A 16,172-nucleotide genomic window follows, 5' to 3' on the forward strand; every position below is an offset into this window, starting at 1 on the left:
CTGAAGAAATGACTTCAGGCATACTTCTGCCACTTGCTAATGGATGTCCTCTGTTAAGTCACTCAGTCTCTCTAGCCCAAGTTTCTTTATCTGTAATATGGAAATAATAACTGTCTTACTTACCTCAAGAAGTTTGGGAGGAACTAAAGTAGCACTGAGTACCTTCTCTTTTGAACTTTAACATCAAGTCTATCACTATGGATGAGGCCATGTAAGGCAAGACACAGAACCAATCTATCACACTTCTTGGCCTTCTTCAAACCCAGGCCATATACTGGGTTTGAAGTTTAATTAAACTCCCAAACTTAATCATTATTTTTCTGGACGGAAGGGGGTGCACTCTTAAGTATTGCTTCTAGTGACACTTCTTCCCAATGCAAGAAGTTTAATATTTTATTGTTCTCCAGCTAAATTAAAGGCTATCAAACACTAACACATATAGTCTTCCCTGATAACTCTGCTTAAAATAACCTGTGATGTGCTAATTTATCATACATTGATTAAAAGCAAAATCCTCCTCCCTGCCCCTAAAAAGCGAAACATAAAAAAAAAAAGCCTATGTTTTTAGGATATCCAAAAATGTTGAGTCATTTCTACTAATGGGGCAGGATTTATCTTAAAGGAAAATTTACAGGGGAAAAAAAAAAAAGGAAATGTGAAGAAGAATAAAAAGACTCATATAAGCAGCCACTCTCCAGAGAAGCCAGGGGTGAGCAGAGAAACTGGTATCTCAGCACAACCAGTACCAAATTCTCTCAGGCTCTGTGGAAGGCTCCAGCTGGGTATCCTTCCAGGAATCAGAAATAGACTATGACTGAACTGCAGACAATGGAGTAAAATAAAGCCAGACCTTCCATTAGGAAATGTGTTTGTGTGTGTGTGTGCACGCGCATATATGTAAGTTCACAATTAAGGTACAAAGTGCAGGCAAGAAAACTCTGCCTATATAATCCAAATAAACTAGATATTGATAAGTCCATTAATGAAATGTATTACTAATAACATTAGAAAAGAAGCTATACAAGAAGGGCTCTCACCTTGGCTCTTTTCCTGGCATGACCATGGTTGGATGTCCGCCTCTGTTAGAAGGGGATTGGAAAATATTAAAGGTAAAGAAAATCAACACTTACGTTAAAAGCAATATATGTTTATAAAGAAAAAGCACTAACCATAAAAACCATTAGAGCAATAGCCAAACTATGATGAGAACCACTTGGTCTGGGTTTCCCCCCATAACACCAGCAACTGTGACATGGAAGGGACCACACAGGCCACCTACAGTCAAATCACCATTCACCATGAAGAGAAAGAGTAAGAAAACACTGATTTGTTGGCCTATTTCACAGACTGATAAAAATTACTTTTGGACAAACCAGTTCTATCCAAGAATCCTCTCCTGATTAGGACACTTTTCTGGAAATGTCACTACCATAGTATGAGAGGAAATGTCACTACCATAGCATATTTTTCCCCCAAGCTTGCTCACAGGAAGCTTTTAAATCCATAATGGATGTGAAATATGGCTCCTAACCACCATTTATATTATCATCTTTATAGGACAATACATTCACACTTCCAACTTGAGATACCCGAAACACCTGTCCCCATAGCTGCAGAAATGAAATGAAGAGTCTTATTCTGAAATGCCTCCCTCCCTGAGTATGAGACTTCTCCCAGTTTTAAGATCCTAGTGGTGACTTTTAGAGCCTGTCTGGGTCAGAGATATAAGATGGGACAGGATAAAAAGAAGAGAGTATGAAAGATAGGGATTAGACCTCCAGAGCAAGGGGAGAGAGAATGGATAAGGAGCAGGGTGGAAGCTGAGGAAGATAAAGAATGAAGGCCTGAGGTGGGATGAAGGAAGACACAGATAATTAATAAGATTTCTAAACATCTGAGAAATCAAAATGGGGGATTTGGGGAAGAGGTTAGGTAGGGTTATATATGGAGATGAGGCACTTAGGGGCTCTGCGATGTTTGGAATGGAACTCACTGCCAGTGCGGTATGGAGAAAACTGAGGTAGGAGGTTGGGGACAGGAGAAACAAGTCAGAGGTAGAATACCAGCATGGTCTTGGGTAGGTGAGGATTTCTCTTTCCTTGGTCCTCTTCACTAGTTAGCAAACAACACTGCCACAATGCAAAATGGAGAACTGGGAAGGTGGATGGAAAGAATAAGAAATGATGATGGATCTGGTCAGTGGCAAGATCTGTTGCAGCAAGGGAAGACTCATAGTCCAGAAATATGAAGCAGTATTTGTCACTACTTTTTCAAATAGGAAATAACATACACATGGCACAGACATTCAAAAGGTATAATGAGGGCATATATAGAACTTACAGTAAGTCTCCTTTCATAACTGTCCCCCAGATACCTGGTTCTCTCCTAAAGGGTCAATCAGTATTGAATTTCTATTAGATCTATCCAGAGATCTTTTATGCATATAAATGCTTATTGTATATGTGCATACACAGTTTTTTTTAAAAACCAAGTATATTTTACACACTACTCTGAACACTGCTTTTTTTTCATAGATATTATTCCATAGAAGATCTACCCTGTTTTTCTTAATGTCTACGTGGTATTCCATTATGTGGCTATTCCATAACCTATTTTACCAGTCCCTAATATTGCACCACTTAGGATGTTTCTGACTTTTGCTAGTATAAACAATGACCGTATCATTGACTATAAGTAAATACAGTATATCTGTAAGCCATTTAAAAATTTTTATAAAGTATTGCTAAATTATCCCTTAAAGTGGTTGTATGAATTTATATTCTTACCAATATATGAATTTGCTTATTTCCCAGAATAAATAGTTTTCATTTAACAGTCAAACACATACAGAAAGCCTAATATGCACCAGGTATCATGCTAGCTACAGGAGGATACAGAGATAAAAGGCACAAACCTTGTCAAAAAGGAATTCATAATCCTGTTGAAGAAGACAGACAAATAGACAATTATAATACAGTACATTAAGTGTGTTACAGAGGTACTCATGGAGTGTGATGAGAGCACACAGCAGAAGCATCTCAGACCTAACGATACATAAATTCATACAGTCACAGACATTGAGTGCCTCCTATGTGCAAGGCACTGTGTTAGGCCTTGGGATAAAATGGTGAGCCCAAATTGACCTAATCCTGGGCATCAGAGAGGTTACAGTTCTGTGAGGAAGATGGACATTAATCAAAGAATTATACAACAGAGACCTGCAATAGGTGAATAAGGTGGTCAAGGCTTCCTGGAGAAAGACACATCTGCAGTGAGTTTTGAAGGACACACAGGTATTAGACAGATGCGGGGAGGAGGATTCAGGAGTTGGAAGAGACCAGGGAAAGAACACTAAGGAGAGCATTCTAGGCAGGGAAAGCATGTATAAAAGCATGCTTTCCCCAAACTTTCAGCTCCCATTTATAACAGGGACCAAGGAATCAGATAATGCTGAATCACTGGATGCTAGAGGTGATGGCTGACAGCCAAGGGACTAGGTTATAATATACCATGCTGAGAAATCTGGGACTTGGCCTAGGGCAAGACACATAGAAAGCCTGAAGAGAATCAACACAATCAGTTCTTTATTTTGCAACCATCTTTCTAAAGCAGTATGGTAGATTTATCAGAAAGGATTACAAATTTAAAGGCAGAAAGCCCAACTAGGAGGCCACACTCAGTTGGTTATTATTTTTTTCCCCTCTCCCATATTTTTCGTGAACCAGTTGGTTATTTAAAGGACACACCTCAGTATTTATTAAATGAGAGGCTTGCCCATTCTAAACAAAATCTCAGAACCTGCATTTTGCAGCACTGTTTCCATGAGAAAGATGTTTGGAGTTTCAATTGTTCATTCCAAGAATATATTTCACCACTACAAGTAATGAAAATCTCCTTTCCCCAAACTTTTCAGCTCCAATTCCTAACAGGGACTCTCTTGACAGTACAACTTAGATTCTTAGGGAGACTTCCAGGGTATGAGTGGTGGGTAGGTAGGATAAGCAGAATTTTTAGTGAAGCACATGATGTGTTGGGAAAGGTAGAAAGGAGAGGGTTTCCTAAAGGACTGATCCGTAGGATCCAGGATGGCCGACAATATTGAAGACTTTACAAAAGGAGCATGAGCTCCAGTAGATGGCAGCAGCAGTTCCACCTGCTCTAGCCTTAGCATAAAGAGTCAGGTCAGAGGGGAGGCAGGTCCCCTCCAGCCTCCTACACAACCTATTTGTATATCCAGGTGAAGACATTTTAAAACCAAGTGAGTGCCCATAAGGAGTATAAACCTATACATGTCCTTTCTTTTCTGAACATCTTCAAGTACACAAAACAGGAGTTCAGAACACCATTTATAATAGTCTCCTGAGAACAGAATAACTTGGACCCAAAAATTAATTATTATGTTTCGTGTAACGTGACAGCATATAATTAAACATTCATCACTTATCTTTCCTGAGGATTTAAAATTCATTATTGGTATCGGTGGAGGCTGGAAGTATAGTTTGAAAAGTGGCAGACTGTCTCCATAAACTCTGGAAGAATGGGCAGGGAATGACAACTCACAAGTGAAAGATAATGGAAAGAAAAACAGCCAGGACAGAGATCTGGCAAACTGTAAGAGGAAAGACAGTAGAAAAGCAGGCAGCTAGAGAACAAAATATTTCAGAGAGCTGTGTGATTTTAATTTATCCCTTTACATTGTGGCTGTTTTAATCTTTAAAGAAGACAAGCCCTAGGTAAATTGAGTCGTCTAGAAAAATTATGCTTCAAGTTTCCAGACCCTCCAAAATGTTGCTGCTCCTGCTTTTTATTTTAACTTCTTGTTAGCAGTAATGGTCTATCTCCTGAGGTTATAATAAAGACCAGTCTCACCCTTGGGCATGAAGGAAAGAATTTATGTAAGTTGGGCTTGGGTAACAGAAGAAATCAGCAGTGACCACATAAGAAAAGAAGGGCTATAATAGGTAGGCTCAGAGTCTAGGCTGGCTTGGCAGGCAACAAAGAAGAACCGTGGAAGAGACTTGGTTGACCATCCACTGCCATTATTTCTGTATGCAGTATAAATCTGGATGAAAAATAACATGGCAACCAAAGAGTGAAATTCCTCTCACTCACATTTACCAAGTGGCAAGTTCAGAGACTATTTCTGACCCAGAAAATGCTGACTGCTTTAACACAACCAGGATATGAATTTAACACTGTGTGTAAAGCCAGGAAGCTCTAGTTTTAAGTTTATTGTATGAGTCATTTTATGACTTGTTAAATATATGTTTGTATACAGTTTATTTTTTGATAGTTAAAAAATATCAAAATGTAGCAAATGTAGCAAGAATCAGTGAACTCAGGTCCAACTGGATAAGGGATTTAACTCTGTCGTCTTTAGACTTCATTGTGGACTCTATGACAAAAGGGGGAAATGTTTCTTAAAAGCTGAAGTTAGGGTTTTTGGGGTTTTCTTATTGTCATTGTCCCTGTCTTGCTCTGTGGCCTGGACTGGAGCATAGTGGTACAATCATAGCTTATACTAATCTCCAACTCCTGGGCTCAAGTGATCCTCCTGCCTCAGCCTCCCAAGTATCTGGGACTACAGGTGTGCACCACCATGCCCAGCTAATTTTTAAAATTTTTTTGCAGAGACAGGGTCTTGCTATATTGCCCAGGCTGGTCTCAAACTCCTAGCCTCAAGCAATCCTCCCACCTCAGCCTCCCAAACTGCTGGAATCATAGGAATGAGCCACCACACCTGGCCAACAGCTGAAGTTGGGGTTTTTAAGGAGAATCAAGTGTTTGTATAAATGACTGGGTTCCTATAGATTTCCACTTCTATTTAGGTATAAAGAATGTACACATGATGCACTTCTAATTCTTACCTGTGTCTCCTGACGCAAACTGGTATCTTCACTTTCTTTGTCAATTTCTTCCTTACTTGGAGTCTTAGATATAAACTTGTTTTTGTTTACCGATTCTTCCACCAGTTTTTTTTCTGACTCTTTCATTATTTCCAGGGTCTCTTGAGTAGTGTTACTGCTAGACATGTTCTTCAATACAATACAGTAGCCTCTACGGACTCCTAAAGAAACATCAAATGCATTAAACAGGAGGTATGTATCCATACTTAACACACATAAGACTTATATTTCACACCGGTACATTTTTTCCATCAGCCTCCCTGTAACCCAAAAAATAGTCCTTTGATACATGCTAACCCAGGACTAATTTCTTTTCTTTCTTTTTTTTATAGCTTTATTGAGGTAAAATGGACATACTACAAACTGCATATATTTAAAATGTACAATTTGATGAGTTATGACACATACATACACCTATGAAACCATCACCACAATCGAGACAGTGAGCACATCCATCAACCCAAAAGTTTCCTCATGTCCCTCTATAATCTCTCCCTTTTCTCCCCACAATTCTCAGCCAACCACTGATCTGCTTTCTGCTAGTCTGCATTTTCTAGAATTTTATATATAAATGAAATCATACACGGTTTAGACTCTTTCACTCAGCATAATTATTTTGAGATTCACTAGGATTCAGTTCTAAAGCAATTTAGTATAAGTCCTCTTTGTACTTTATTTGCCTTCCCTTGTTCCCTATAGAAATTTGCTCACATTTTCAGCTCAACCGCTTAACTTGCTAGATTCTCTCCAGAAAGCAGAAAAATATATAATAAAGGCCTAGTCACCACTAGACAGGAACAGTCTCTTTCCCAAGGGAGAACTTCCACAGCTACCACAAGCTACAACATTGTTACCAACTTCAAGCTACTCCCCCATCAAAAAGAAGCAAAATCAGACAATGGTTATATAATCTTAAATGCTTTCCTTTATCTTAAGAAAGCTGAAAATGCAAGAAGAGAACTTTATAGTCATTTATCCTTCAGAAAGATGGAGTCTATCCTTGGAGGAGGAATCTTCAGTTTGCTATTTGGGTTCAGTCAATTTACTGCCACCCAATGACACAGAGTATCTGTAGTGCAGAGGTGGCTGGTTCTTTATCTCTTATTCACTACCTGGGAAATCCTATAATGAAGCCAACACAGTTCTCCAAGCATACACTAACAGAAGTTGATACTCTATATACACAGATTGATGTCCTCAAGTGCCAAGCTCCAACATGCTTAGCTCCAACAACGGTTTATAGAGGTTTCTCCTTACATGGGTTACTGACTGTACTTCAATCCTAAAAACATCTTTCCATCTTTTAAAAAGATAAGACTGTTTCTCTGTCAGTATAGGGGAAAAATAAAAATAAATAAATAAAAAGATGAGACTGGCCGGGCAGGGTGTTGTGGCAGGCACCTGTAGTCCCAGCTATTCAGGAGGCTGAGGCAGGAGGATCGCTTGAGCCCAGGAGTTGGAAGCTGCAGTGAGCTATAATGGCGCCACTGCACTCTAACCAGGTGACAGAGACAGCCTGTCTCAAAAAAAAAAAAAAAAGAAAGAAACAAACAAACAAAAAAACAAAAAAGACTGGAAACTTTCCCAGATGTCACATCTATTCCCAGTATAACCCTAGAAACTGAGCTAACTAAACAAAAAAATGGTTAGCAATGTTTCAAGAAAATTGTCACAACAGAAATTTTTCTCTCCTTCAAGTCAATTTAAAAGGTAAGACCCAGAAGGCTTTCAAGCAGCACAGAAACCTCATCCTGACACAAGTTAGATAGTCTGAAAGATTATTGCTTTGTTCACCTTGTGGTGGCTCCTAAGCCTGGAGACTTAGTTTGCTTAGGGATAGACAAATTCTCTTAACTTAAAGGGCCAGAGAGTCATTAACACAATCATGAAGTCATACAGTTGAGTTTAAAGACGAGAAATATTGGAAGAAACTAATTACAAAAGAAAATGCTCAATATTCCTTTGTTTGTTTGTTTGTTTGTTTTATTTTGTTTTGTTTAAGAGAAAGGTCTTGCTCTGTCACCCAGGCTGGAGTGCAGTGGGGCAATCAGAGCTCACTGCAGCCTCAAACTCCTGGGCTCAAGAGACCCTCCCACCTCAGCCTCCCCTACCACGCTTGGCTAATTTTTTTAATTTTTATTTTTGTACAGACAGGGTCTCAAAACCTTGCCTAGGCTGGTCTCAAATTCCTGGCCTCAAGTGATCCTCCCACCTTGGCCTCCTAAAGTGTTGGGATTACAGATATGAGCTACCTGCCTGGGTCAGTACTTGCTTTCTTAACCTTTATGCAATATTGCTTCTAAGTAAGGGGTCAGATGGTTCAAGATCAGAAAGGAAAATGAAAAGTCTACCAAAGATACAAAGGAATCATGAAATCTCTTAATTGGAAGAGCACTTAGAAGCTTTCTCATTCAGCTCCATCCTTCTATATCCATGGCCTTCCATAATTAGGTTGTTGAAATATTAGTAATTCTAAAAAATGGTTGTCTTGTCCCTGCTTGTATACCTCTACTGAAGGGGCATCTTCACCTCCAGATACAAACCATTTTTTTTTTAGAACACTTTCCTTATAATGAGGCAAATTTCATCTCCCTGGTACTTCCTTCCCCTGGGTCCCAGTTTAGCTTTCTGTGCAAGTCATAAAGAACAACCTTAATCTTGCTTCCAGGTTAGCCCTTTACAAAAGAGAACTTTAACTTATTTCCTTCTCTAAACATACCCAGCATTAAGTCAGGTATTCAAATCACATGGTTTTAAGTCTCCTCACCATTTTGCTTCTAGGATAAAAGAAGTTGCCCTGAAGTAGACAGAGGCTAGTAGGGAGGGGTCAGAGTGTTACTATTCTAGAGTCAAGATCCATTGGAAGATACAATAAGTATAAAACCATCTTAACATTGAGATTCTCTTTTGCTCTCCAAAATAACCTTTTCAAGGTGGGAGGCAGTAGGGGTGCAAGCTCCCCACTCCAACTCTTTGCCTCAGTTCCTGCCAAAAAACGAAATTTGAAGGACTCAGATAAGCCTGACTCATACAGAAAAGAGAGAAAATAAAGAACACCTGCAACAACTTCGCTACATGTTCTGCTATCAGCCTTCTAAAGCAAAGAAACAAAACAAAACAAAACAATTTTTACCCTTTAAAACTCCAAGCAGCTTTTTCTCAGAGCCCAGCATTTCTACTCCTTCAGTCGTATGCTGTGGCCACTCACTCCCTCTCTCTCTTTCTCAGAAAATAAATAAACTTTTACTTCTGTATATCCTAAACTCTGTGTGAGAAATCTTTCTCCACCTGAGTAGGAATTTCACACCCCTTCACCTTTAATTGAGGTCATTTCCAGGCCTGTAATCTGATGCAGAAGAGCCTTTTTTTTTTTTTTTTTGAGACAGAGTCTTGCTCTCTCACCCCTGGTAGAGTGCACTGGCATCATCATAGCTAACTCCAACCTCAAACTCCTGGGCTCAAGGGATCCTCTTGCCTCAGCTTCCTGAGTAGCTGGGACTGCAGGCTGACACTGATTAACTTTTCTATTTTTTGTAGAGATGGGATCTTGCTCTTGCTCAGGCTGGTCTTGAACTCCTGAGCTCAGGCAATCCTCCTGCCTCGGCCTCCCAGAGTGCTAAGATTACAGGCGTGAGGCACCACACCCGCCCACAAAAGGGCTCTTCTTACTCTTGGGGTATAAGGATTCCTAGAAACAAATTGTTCTGGGCCAAAAGAAAAGTAAAAGTTACAGTTGAAAGACAATTCACTAACTAAAGAAAGCCTTAAGAGTGAAAATAAAGCCAGTAGAATGTTAAAAGGCAGAGAAGTAATTTCCACTCTTGATAGTTTATTTGGTATGCAAAGGAAACTAAAGGCTTTGGGAGGTTTTTTTGTGAGAGAAGAAGAAAGGAACTATTTCATATGTAACTGTGACTAGAACAAAGCAAATACATTAAGCTCCCAGGAGGGCCTAGATGTGTGCTTCCTACAACCTATTTGTGCACAGTGTACATTTCAATCAGGCAAACAGCAAAATTTCAAAGGCAGAATGTCTCCTGAGCACATTCAGTGGCTCGAAGCTGCACAGAGGGGACTGTCAGATGTAGGGGGCAAGGAGGGAGAGTGAGGAAACAGGATGATACAGGGGAGGATGATTGGGAGCCAAGATTCAGCAATTTTTTTCAGGGAGAATACGGCAATATTCCCCATAAATTTTTTGACTGCCAAGGTAAATACCTTCCAGAACACAGTTAGGTTATATATCCTTCCATCAATTCTACAAACAACTTTCTAGGCATTGGGCCAAAAGGAATACATTATATAGGGAACACTCACAGACAGAAGGACAGTTTCATTTTCTCCTTTTTAATCTATGGCCAAGAAGAAAGAATGCAAGCAAGAAAACAATATCTAGGTGCTAAAAATTCTGACTAAGCCAGTGGTAATTCCTTGTAAAGCTTTCCAGTCCTTTACTAATTTGTATATCAATAGTAAATTACTCCTAATTGATACTCACATTTTTAAAAATTGTTTAAAATCTAGGGGTTCAGGAGAATGGATAAACAGACTGTGACATATTCACACAATGCAATACTATTTTACAATTAAAAAAATAAACTATAAGCTGAGCAACCCTAATCCAAAATTCTGAAATTTGAAATACCCTAAAACGGAAACCTTCTGAGCACCAACATGATGTGCAAAGGAAATGCTCATTGGAGAATTTTAGATTTTGGGGTTAGAGATGCTCAGTCGGGTAAGTATAATGCAAATATTCCAAAATCCAAAAAAATCTGAAATCCGAAATACTTCTAGTCCCAAGCAATTCAGAGAAAGAACACTCAACCTGAGATACACACACACACACACACACACACACACACACACAGAATATATTCTGTTACCCACAAAAACATGATGGATCTCAAAAACATTATGGTAAATGAAAAAAAGCAGACTGCTCCCCACCTCTAAATACATGCTCTGTAAGTCTATTTATATGAAATTCAGGAACAAGCAAAATAAACACAGTGATTGAAATCAGAAAGTGATTGCTCAGGGCTTGGGGGATAAATATTGATTGGAAAGAGAAATAAGGGACCCTCCAGGAGTAATGGAAATATTCTATTTTGTTTGGGGCAGTGGTTACATGGGTGAATACAATTATCAAAACTCATTAACTGAATACTACTTAAGATCTGTACATTTTATTATATGTTATTTAATAGCACCAAAGAACAAAACAAAACAAAAAAAATGCTCCTAGGAATCAAGCTGTAGGGACAAAACATCCATAGGGGTAAAATGGTAGGTTAAAAACAAAACAAACAAAACAGTCTAGGTGCTCGTGCATTGCAAGTCTTTTCTTATATCCTTTGACACTGGAGTTAGGAGAAAAGGAAAAGGTGTAAATGTTTATTGCGCATGATTATGAAGATTATGAATCTAGTGCTTTATACACGTCAACTCACATCCACCAAGTGAAGCTAAGATACTTGATCAAACTCACACCACCACTAAGTGGCAGAACTAGACCAGAACCCGGCTAGTGTCTGATTCCAAACTCTACATTCTTTCTATGACTTTAATTTTTTCCTTTTTATTATTTCTATACATTATTTAATGGTAATACAACTCTTTGTTAGGGTTATTTTTCAGATGAAGAAACCAAAGCTCACACAAATTAAATAATTTTCCAAGTCAACCCAAAAGGGGCAAGGGCAAGATTCCAACCTAGTTGTGTCTGATCCCAAAGCTAAAGTTCTAAGTGTTCCAAGGTGGCTGGCCATTCAGGAGCATTCTGGGGTATAGAGTGTGGGATGGGAAGTGTGCCTAGATCTTAGGCCTCTCTTCGGAGATTACCAGTGGGGGACATATTTTTGGATTCAAAAATTAGCTTTGGACCAGGTGTAGTGGTTCACGCCTGTAATCCCAGCACTTTGGGAGGCTGGGGTGGGAGGAACTCTAGAGGCCAGGAGTTCAAGACCAGCCTGAGCAAGAGCAAGACCCAGTGTCTACAAAAAAAAAAAAAAAAAAAAAAAATTAGCCAAGCATGGTGGCACACACCTATAGTCCTAGCTACTCAGGAGGCCAAAGGAGGAATATCTGTTGAGCCCAGAAATTCAAGGATGCACTGAGCTACGATGATGCTATTGTACTCTAGCCTGGGCAGCAGAGCAAGACTCTGTCTCAAAAAAAAAAAAAAAAAAAAAAAGTTTGCAAACTCTCCCATGTTTCCCTTCAGCCTGGATCTGCCCCTCATGACTTTGATTTTTTTACAGTTGAAAGAAATCATCTTACTTGATCTCAAGGTATAAAATGTTATCTCTATTTTATAAAAAAAGATACTAATACTCAGAAATATTAAGTGAATTTTTCAGGACCATACACAAAGTGTAAGGAGCCAGAATTCAAGCCCAGGTCTACCTGGTTCCAAAATTCAATGTTCTTTCCACTAAAATGTCAAAACAAAGGACAAAAACCAAAAACAATATAACAACTGCATGCCTGAAGAGGTAAATGCCTAATAATCCTTGGGAAAAGGACAGGAAATAAAGCCCTACTGAGTTATAAATGAGAGATATAGGTCCAACTCTCCATTCTTTTCAAAGAATATATAGGAATAGACTGTAAAGTACTTAACAAATACATAAAGCTATAGGTATGTGACAGTCACTAACCCCTTTAAGGACTGTAGAAGTCAACTGTCATAGGTTTCACTAGTACTAGGCCAATAACAATAACAACAATTGTGCCAATTTTCCAAATCATGGAAGCATGAAAATCATTCTATTCTATAACTGCAAAAGAATTCACTGTTGTGTAAGGAAACTCATAGGAGTTGGCAGGTGTCCAGAGCAATTCCTTAGGCAAAGTAAAAAGAGAAACAAGATTAAAATGTTCTGGACATATACCCTTTTTCTTTGCTATATGTTATAACTGTACTTGCCCTAAAATGAGAACTACAGGTGTTTTGATCAGCAGACTGAAGTGTTGGTAGACCTTGTTACAGTTTATGTCAGCTTTTCTACCATCTTTGCCAAAAATGCCCATTTTACATTCTTGAATAAAACAGAACAAATAAAATATCCTCCTCTTTCAAACAAAAAGGAGCAGCAGGGGCTTTCCCCTCTACTGCTTGCATTTTCTTTAGCTTTATCAAACTATTGCCACTATGCAGAAAATATCACAGAATCTTAAGGATGGAAAAGACCTTGAAAATGCATTCTGTCTTTTCCCTTCCCTTCCCCTTGTGAAACTGCTCCCTGCTGAACCCAGATAAGACATCTGGAAAAGGAAAAAAAAAATCACAATTTACCTACTATTCATGGCACTTTCAGGATACCTTCTATTACTAACTTAAATGCCATGCAGCTAAGTCTATTCTGCCCTACCAAATGACCTTGGAGGTCAATGCCACCACCACATGTTGGGTGGAAAAGACATCTCAGTCAACAAAATAATCTTTCAAAATATGAGATTAGATAGAGAAGTGGGGTAACAACAATCTAATTTCACAGGAAGGAAATGGAAATCTTTACGAATCATTAGCCCTTAAGCCTCTGCTGCAAAGGAGAAACTGCTATTTATTCCTCAATATCCAATCACCTCTTTTGTAACAAAATTACCGATTTTTAGTTGGGACACACATCTTCCTGGAAAAAAGCTATACGTATCCCAATCTTGATTGTAGCTAAATATGAGTATGTACCTAAGTTATAGTCCATGATGTAAGCAGAATTAACGTTATGGGTTGAACAGTGCCCGCCCCCCCCCCCATTCCTATGTTGAAGCCCTAACGCCTGGTCTTCAGAATGTGACTATATTTGGAAACAGGGCTTTTAAGAGGCATTTAAATTAAATGAAGCTGCTAGGGCAGGTCCTAATCCAATCTGACCGGTGTCCTTATAAGAGGAGGAAATCTGAACACATAGGGACACCAGGGGCATGACATGCATAAAGAAAGGACTATGCGAGGACACAGAGAAGGTGGCCATCTGGAAGCCACAGAGGCCTCAGGAGAAACCAAAGCTGGCAACACCTTGATCTTGGACTTCTAGCCTCAAAAACTGCAAGAAAAAACATTTCTGTTGTTTAATCCACTCAGTCTTGTGCTTTTTACTATGGCAGCCCTAGCAAACAAATACAAGTAGCAAATACAACTTTCATAAAGTATCCTTAAAGAAAGTGTGCGGCCCTTCTTTACTCATCCCAAATTCCTTCTGGCTTGAATGTGAAAGTAAAGGCTGGTGCTCCAGCAGCCATACTGGATTGTGAGATGATATGAGTATGGAAAACTATAGACATAAGATACCTAGGTCTCTGACTAGACCAGCCCTGGACTGACTACCTCTGCATTTCCTGACTGTAAAAGAAAAATAAGCTTCTGTCTTAAGAGACTACAGGCATACCTCGTTTTATTGTGCTTTGCTTTACTACACTCTGCAGATACTGTGTTTTTTAACAAATTGAAGGTTTGTGGCAATGCTGTGTCAAATAAGTCTACTGGTGTTACTTTTCTAATGACATGCGCTCAGTTTGTATCTCTGTATTACATTTTGGTAATTCTCATAATATTTAATATTTCAAACTTTTTCCTTATTGTTATATGTTATGGTGATCTGTAATCAGTGAAGTTTGTTGTTTTGTTTTTTTGAGATAGACTCTCACTCTGTTGCCCAGGCTAGAGTACAGTGGCATCATCATAGCTCACTGCAACCTCCAACTCCTGGGCTCAAGCATTTCTCCTGCCTCAGCCTCCCAAGTAGCTAAGACTACAGGCACACACCACTACACCTGGCTAATTTTTCTATTTTTTGTAGAGACAGGGTCTTGCCATGTTACTCAGGCTGGTCTTGAACTCCTGGCCTCAAGTGATCCTCCCATCTCGGCCTCCCAAAGTGTTAGGATTACAGGTATGAGCTATTGTGCCTGGCTGTAATCAGTGATCTTTGATGTTATTATGGTAATTGTTTTGAGGCACCACAAAGTGCGCCCATTAACCAAAGTTAATAAATGTTGTGAGTGTTCTGACTGCTCCACCAACCAGCCATCCCTCATCTCCTTCTCCTTGGGTTTCTCTATTCCCTGAGACACAAAAACATTGAAATTAGGCCAATTAATAACCCTACAATGGCCTCTAAGTGTTCAACTGAAAGGAAGAGTTGCATGTCTCTCACTTTAAATCAAAAGCTAGAAATTACTAAGCTTAATCAAGAAAATATATCGAAAGTCAAGATAGGCCAAAAGCTAGGCCTTTTGCGCCAAATAGTTAGCCAAGTTGTGAAGCAAAAGAAAAGTTACTGAAATTAAAAGGCTACTAGAGGGCTGGGCACAGTGGCTGACACATGTAATCCTAGGACTTTGGGAGGCCGAGGTGGGAGGACTGCTTGAAGCCAGGGGTTCGAGATCAGCCTGAGCCAAGAGTGAGATTCCATCTCTACAAAAAAATATAAAAATTAACCAGGTGTGGTGGCACATACCTGTAATCCAGTTACTTGGGAGGCTGAGGCAGGAGAATCGCTTGATCCCAGGAGTTTGAGATTACAGTGAACTATGATGATGCCACTGCCCGCTAGCCTGGGTAACAGAGAGAGATCCTGTCTCAAAAAAGAAAAAAAAAGCTACTTGAGGAAACATATAAATGACTGAAAAGCAAAACAGCTTTATTGCTAATATGAGGAAAGTCTAAGCGGTCTGGATAGAAGATACACTAGCCACAACATTCCCTTAATTAAGCCAAAGCCTAATCCAGAGCAAGGCCCTAACTCTCTTCAATTCTATGAAGGCTGAGAGAGGTGAGAAAGCTGCAGAAAAAAAGTCTGCAGCTAGCAGAGGATGGTTCATGAAGTTTAAGGAAAGAAGCTGTCTCCATAATATAAAAGTACAAGGTAAGGCAGCAAGTGCTAATGGAGAAGCTGCAGCAAGTTATCCAGGAGATGTAGGTAAGATTCATAAAGGTGGCTACATTAAACAATAATTTTCTTTTTGTTTTTTTGAGATAGGGTCTTGCTCTTGTTTGCAGTAGAGTGCAGTGGCATCATCATAGTTTACTATAACCTCAAACCTCCTGGGCTCAAGCGATCCTCCTCCCTCAGCCTCCTTAGTAGCTGGGACTACAGGCACATGCCACTGCACCTAACAGCAATAAAGTATTTTTTACTTAAGCTATGCCCATTTTTTAAGACATAATGCTACTGCATACATAATAACCTACAGTATAGTGTAAACATAATTTTTACATGCAGTGAGAAACCGAAAAATTTGTGTGACTTGCTTTATTGC

At 39.3% G+C, this 16,172-nt stretch overlaps 1 protein-coding gene across 8 annotated transcripts in view; it reads right to left on the reverse strand.

The window, feature by feature from the left end:
- R3HDM2 (R3H domain containing 2) overlaps window positions 1-16,172 on the reverse strand; it is a 141,998-nt gene that overhangs the window by 39,436 nt on the left and 86,390 nt on the right. For 4 of the 8 annotated variants that reach the window (XM_069489364.1, XM_069489360.1, XM_069489357.1 and 1 more), the window contains exons 3-5: window positions 5,868-6,067; window positions 2,915-2,938; window positions 1,038-1,079 (exon numbers count right to left, since the gene is read on the reverse strand). In XM_069489364.1, coding sequence (XP_069345465.1) covers window positions 1,038-1,079; window positions 2,915-2,938; window positions 5,868-6,032 — 231 coding nt within the window. In that variant the 5' untranslated portion in view covers window positions 6,033-6,067. The remainder of the gene's footprint in view (window positions 1-1,037; window positions 1,080-2,914; window positions 2,939-5,867; window positions 6,068-16,172) is intronic. The other 4 variants (XM_069489365.1, XM_069489363.1, XM_069489362.1 and 1 more) reach the window with 1 other exon arrangement.

This window comes from Eulemur rufifrons, chromosome 16, assembly GCF_041146395.1.
Source record: "Eulemur rufifrons isolate Redbay chromosome 16, OSU_ERuf_1, whole genome shotgun sequence".
In the NCBI taxonomy this organism is placed as follows: domain Eukaryota; kingdom Metazoa; phylum Chordata; class Mammalia; order Primates; family Lemuridae; genus Eulemur; species Eulemur rufifrons.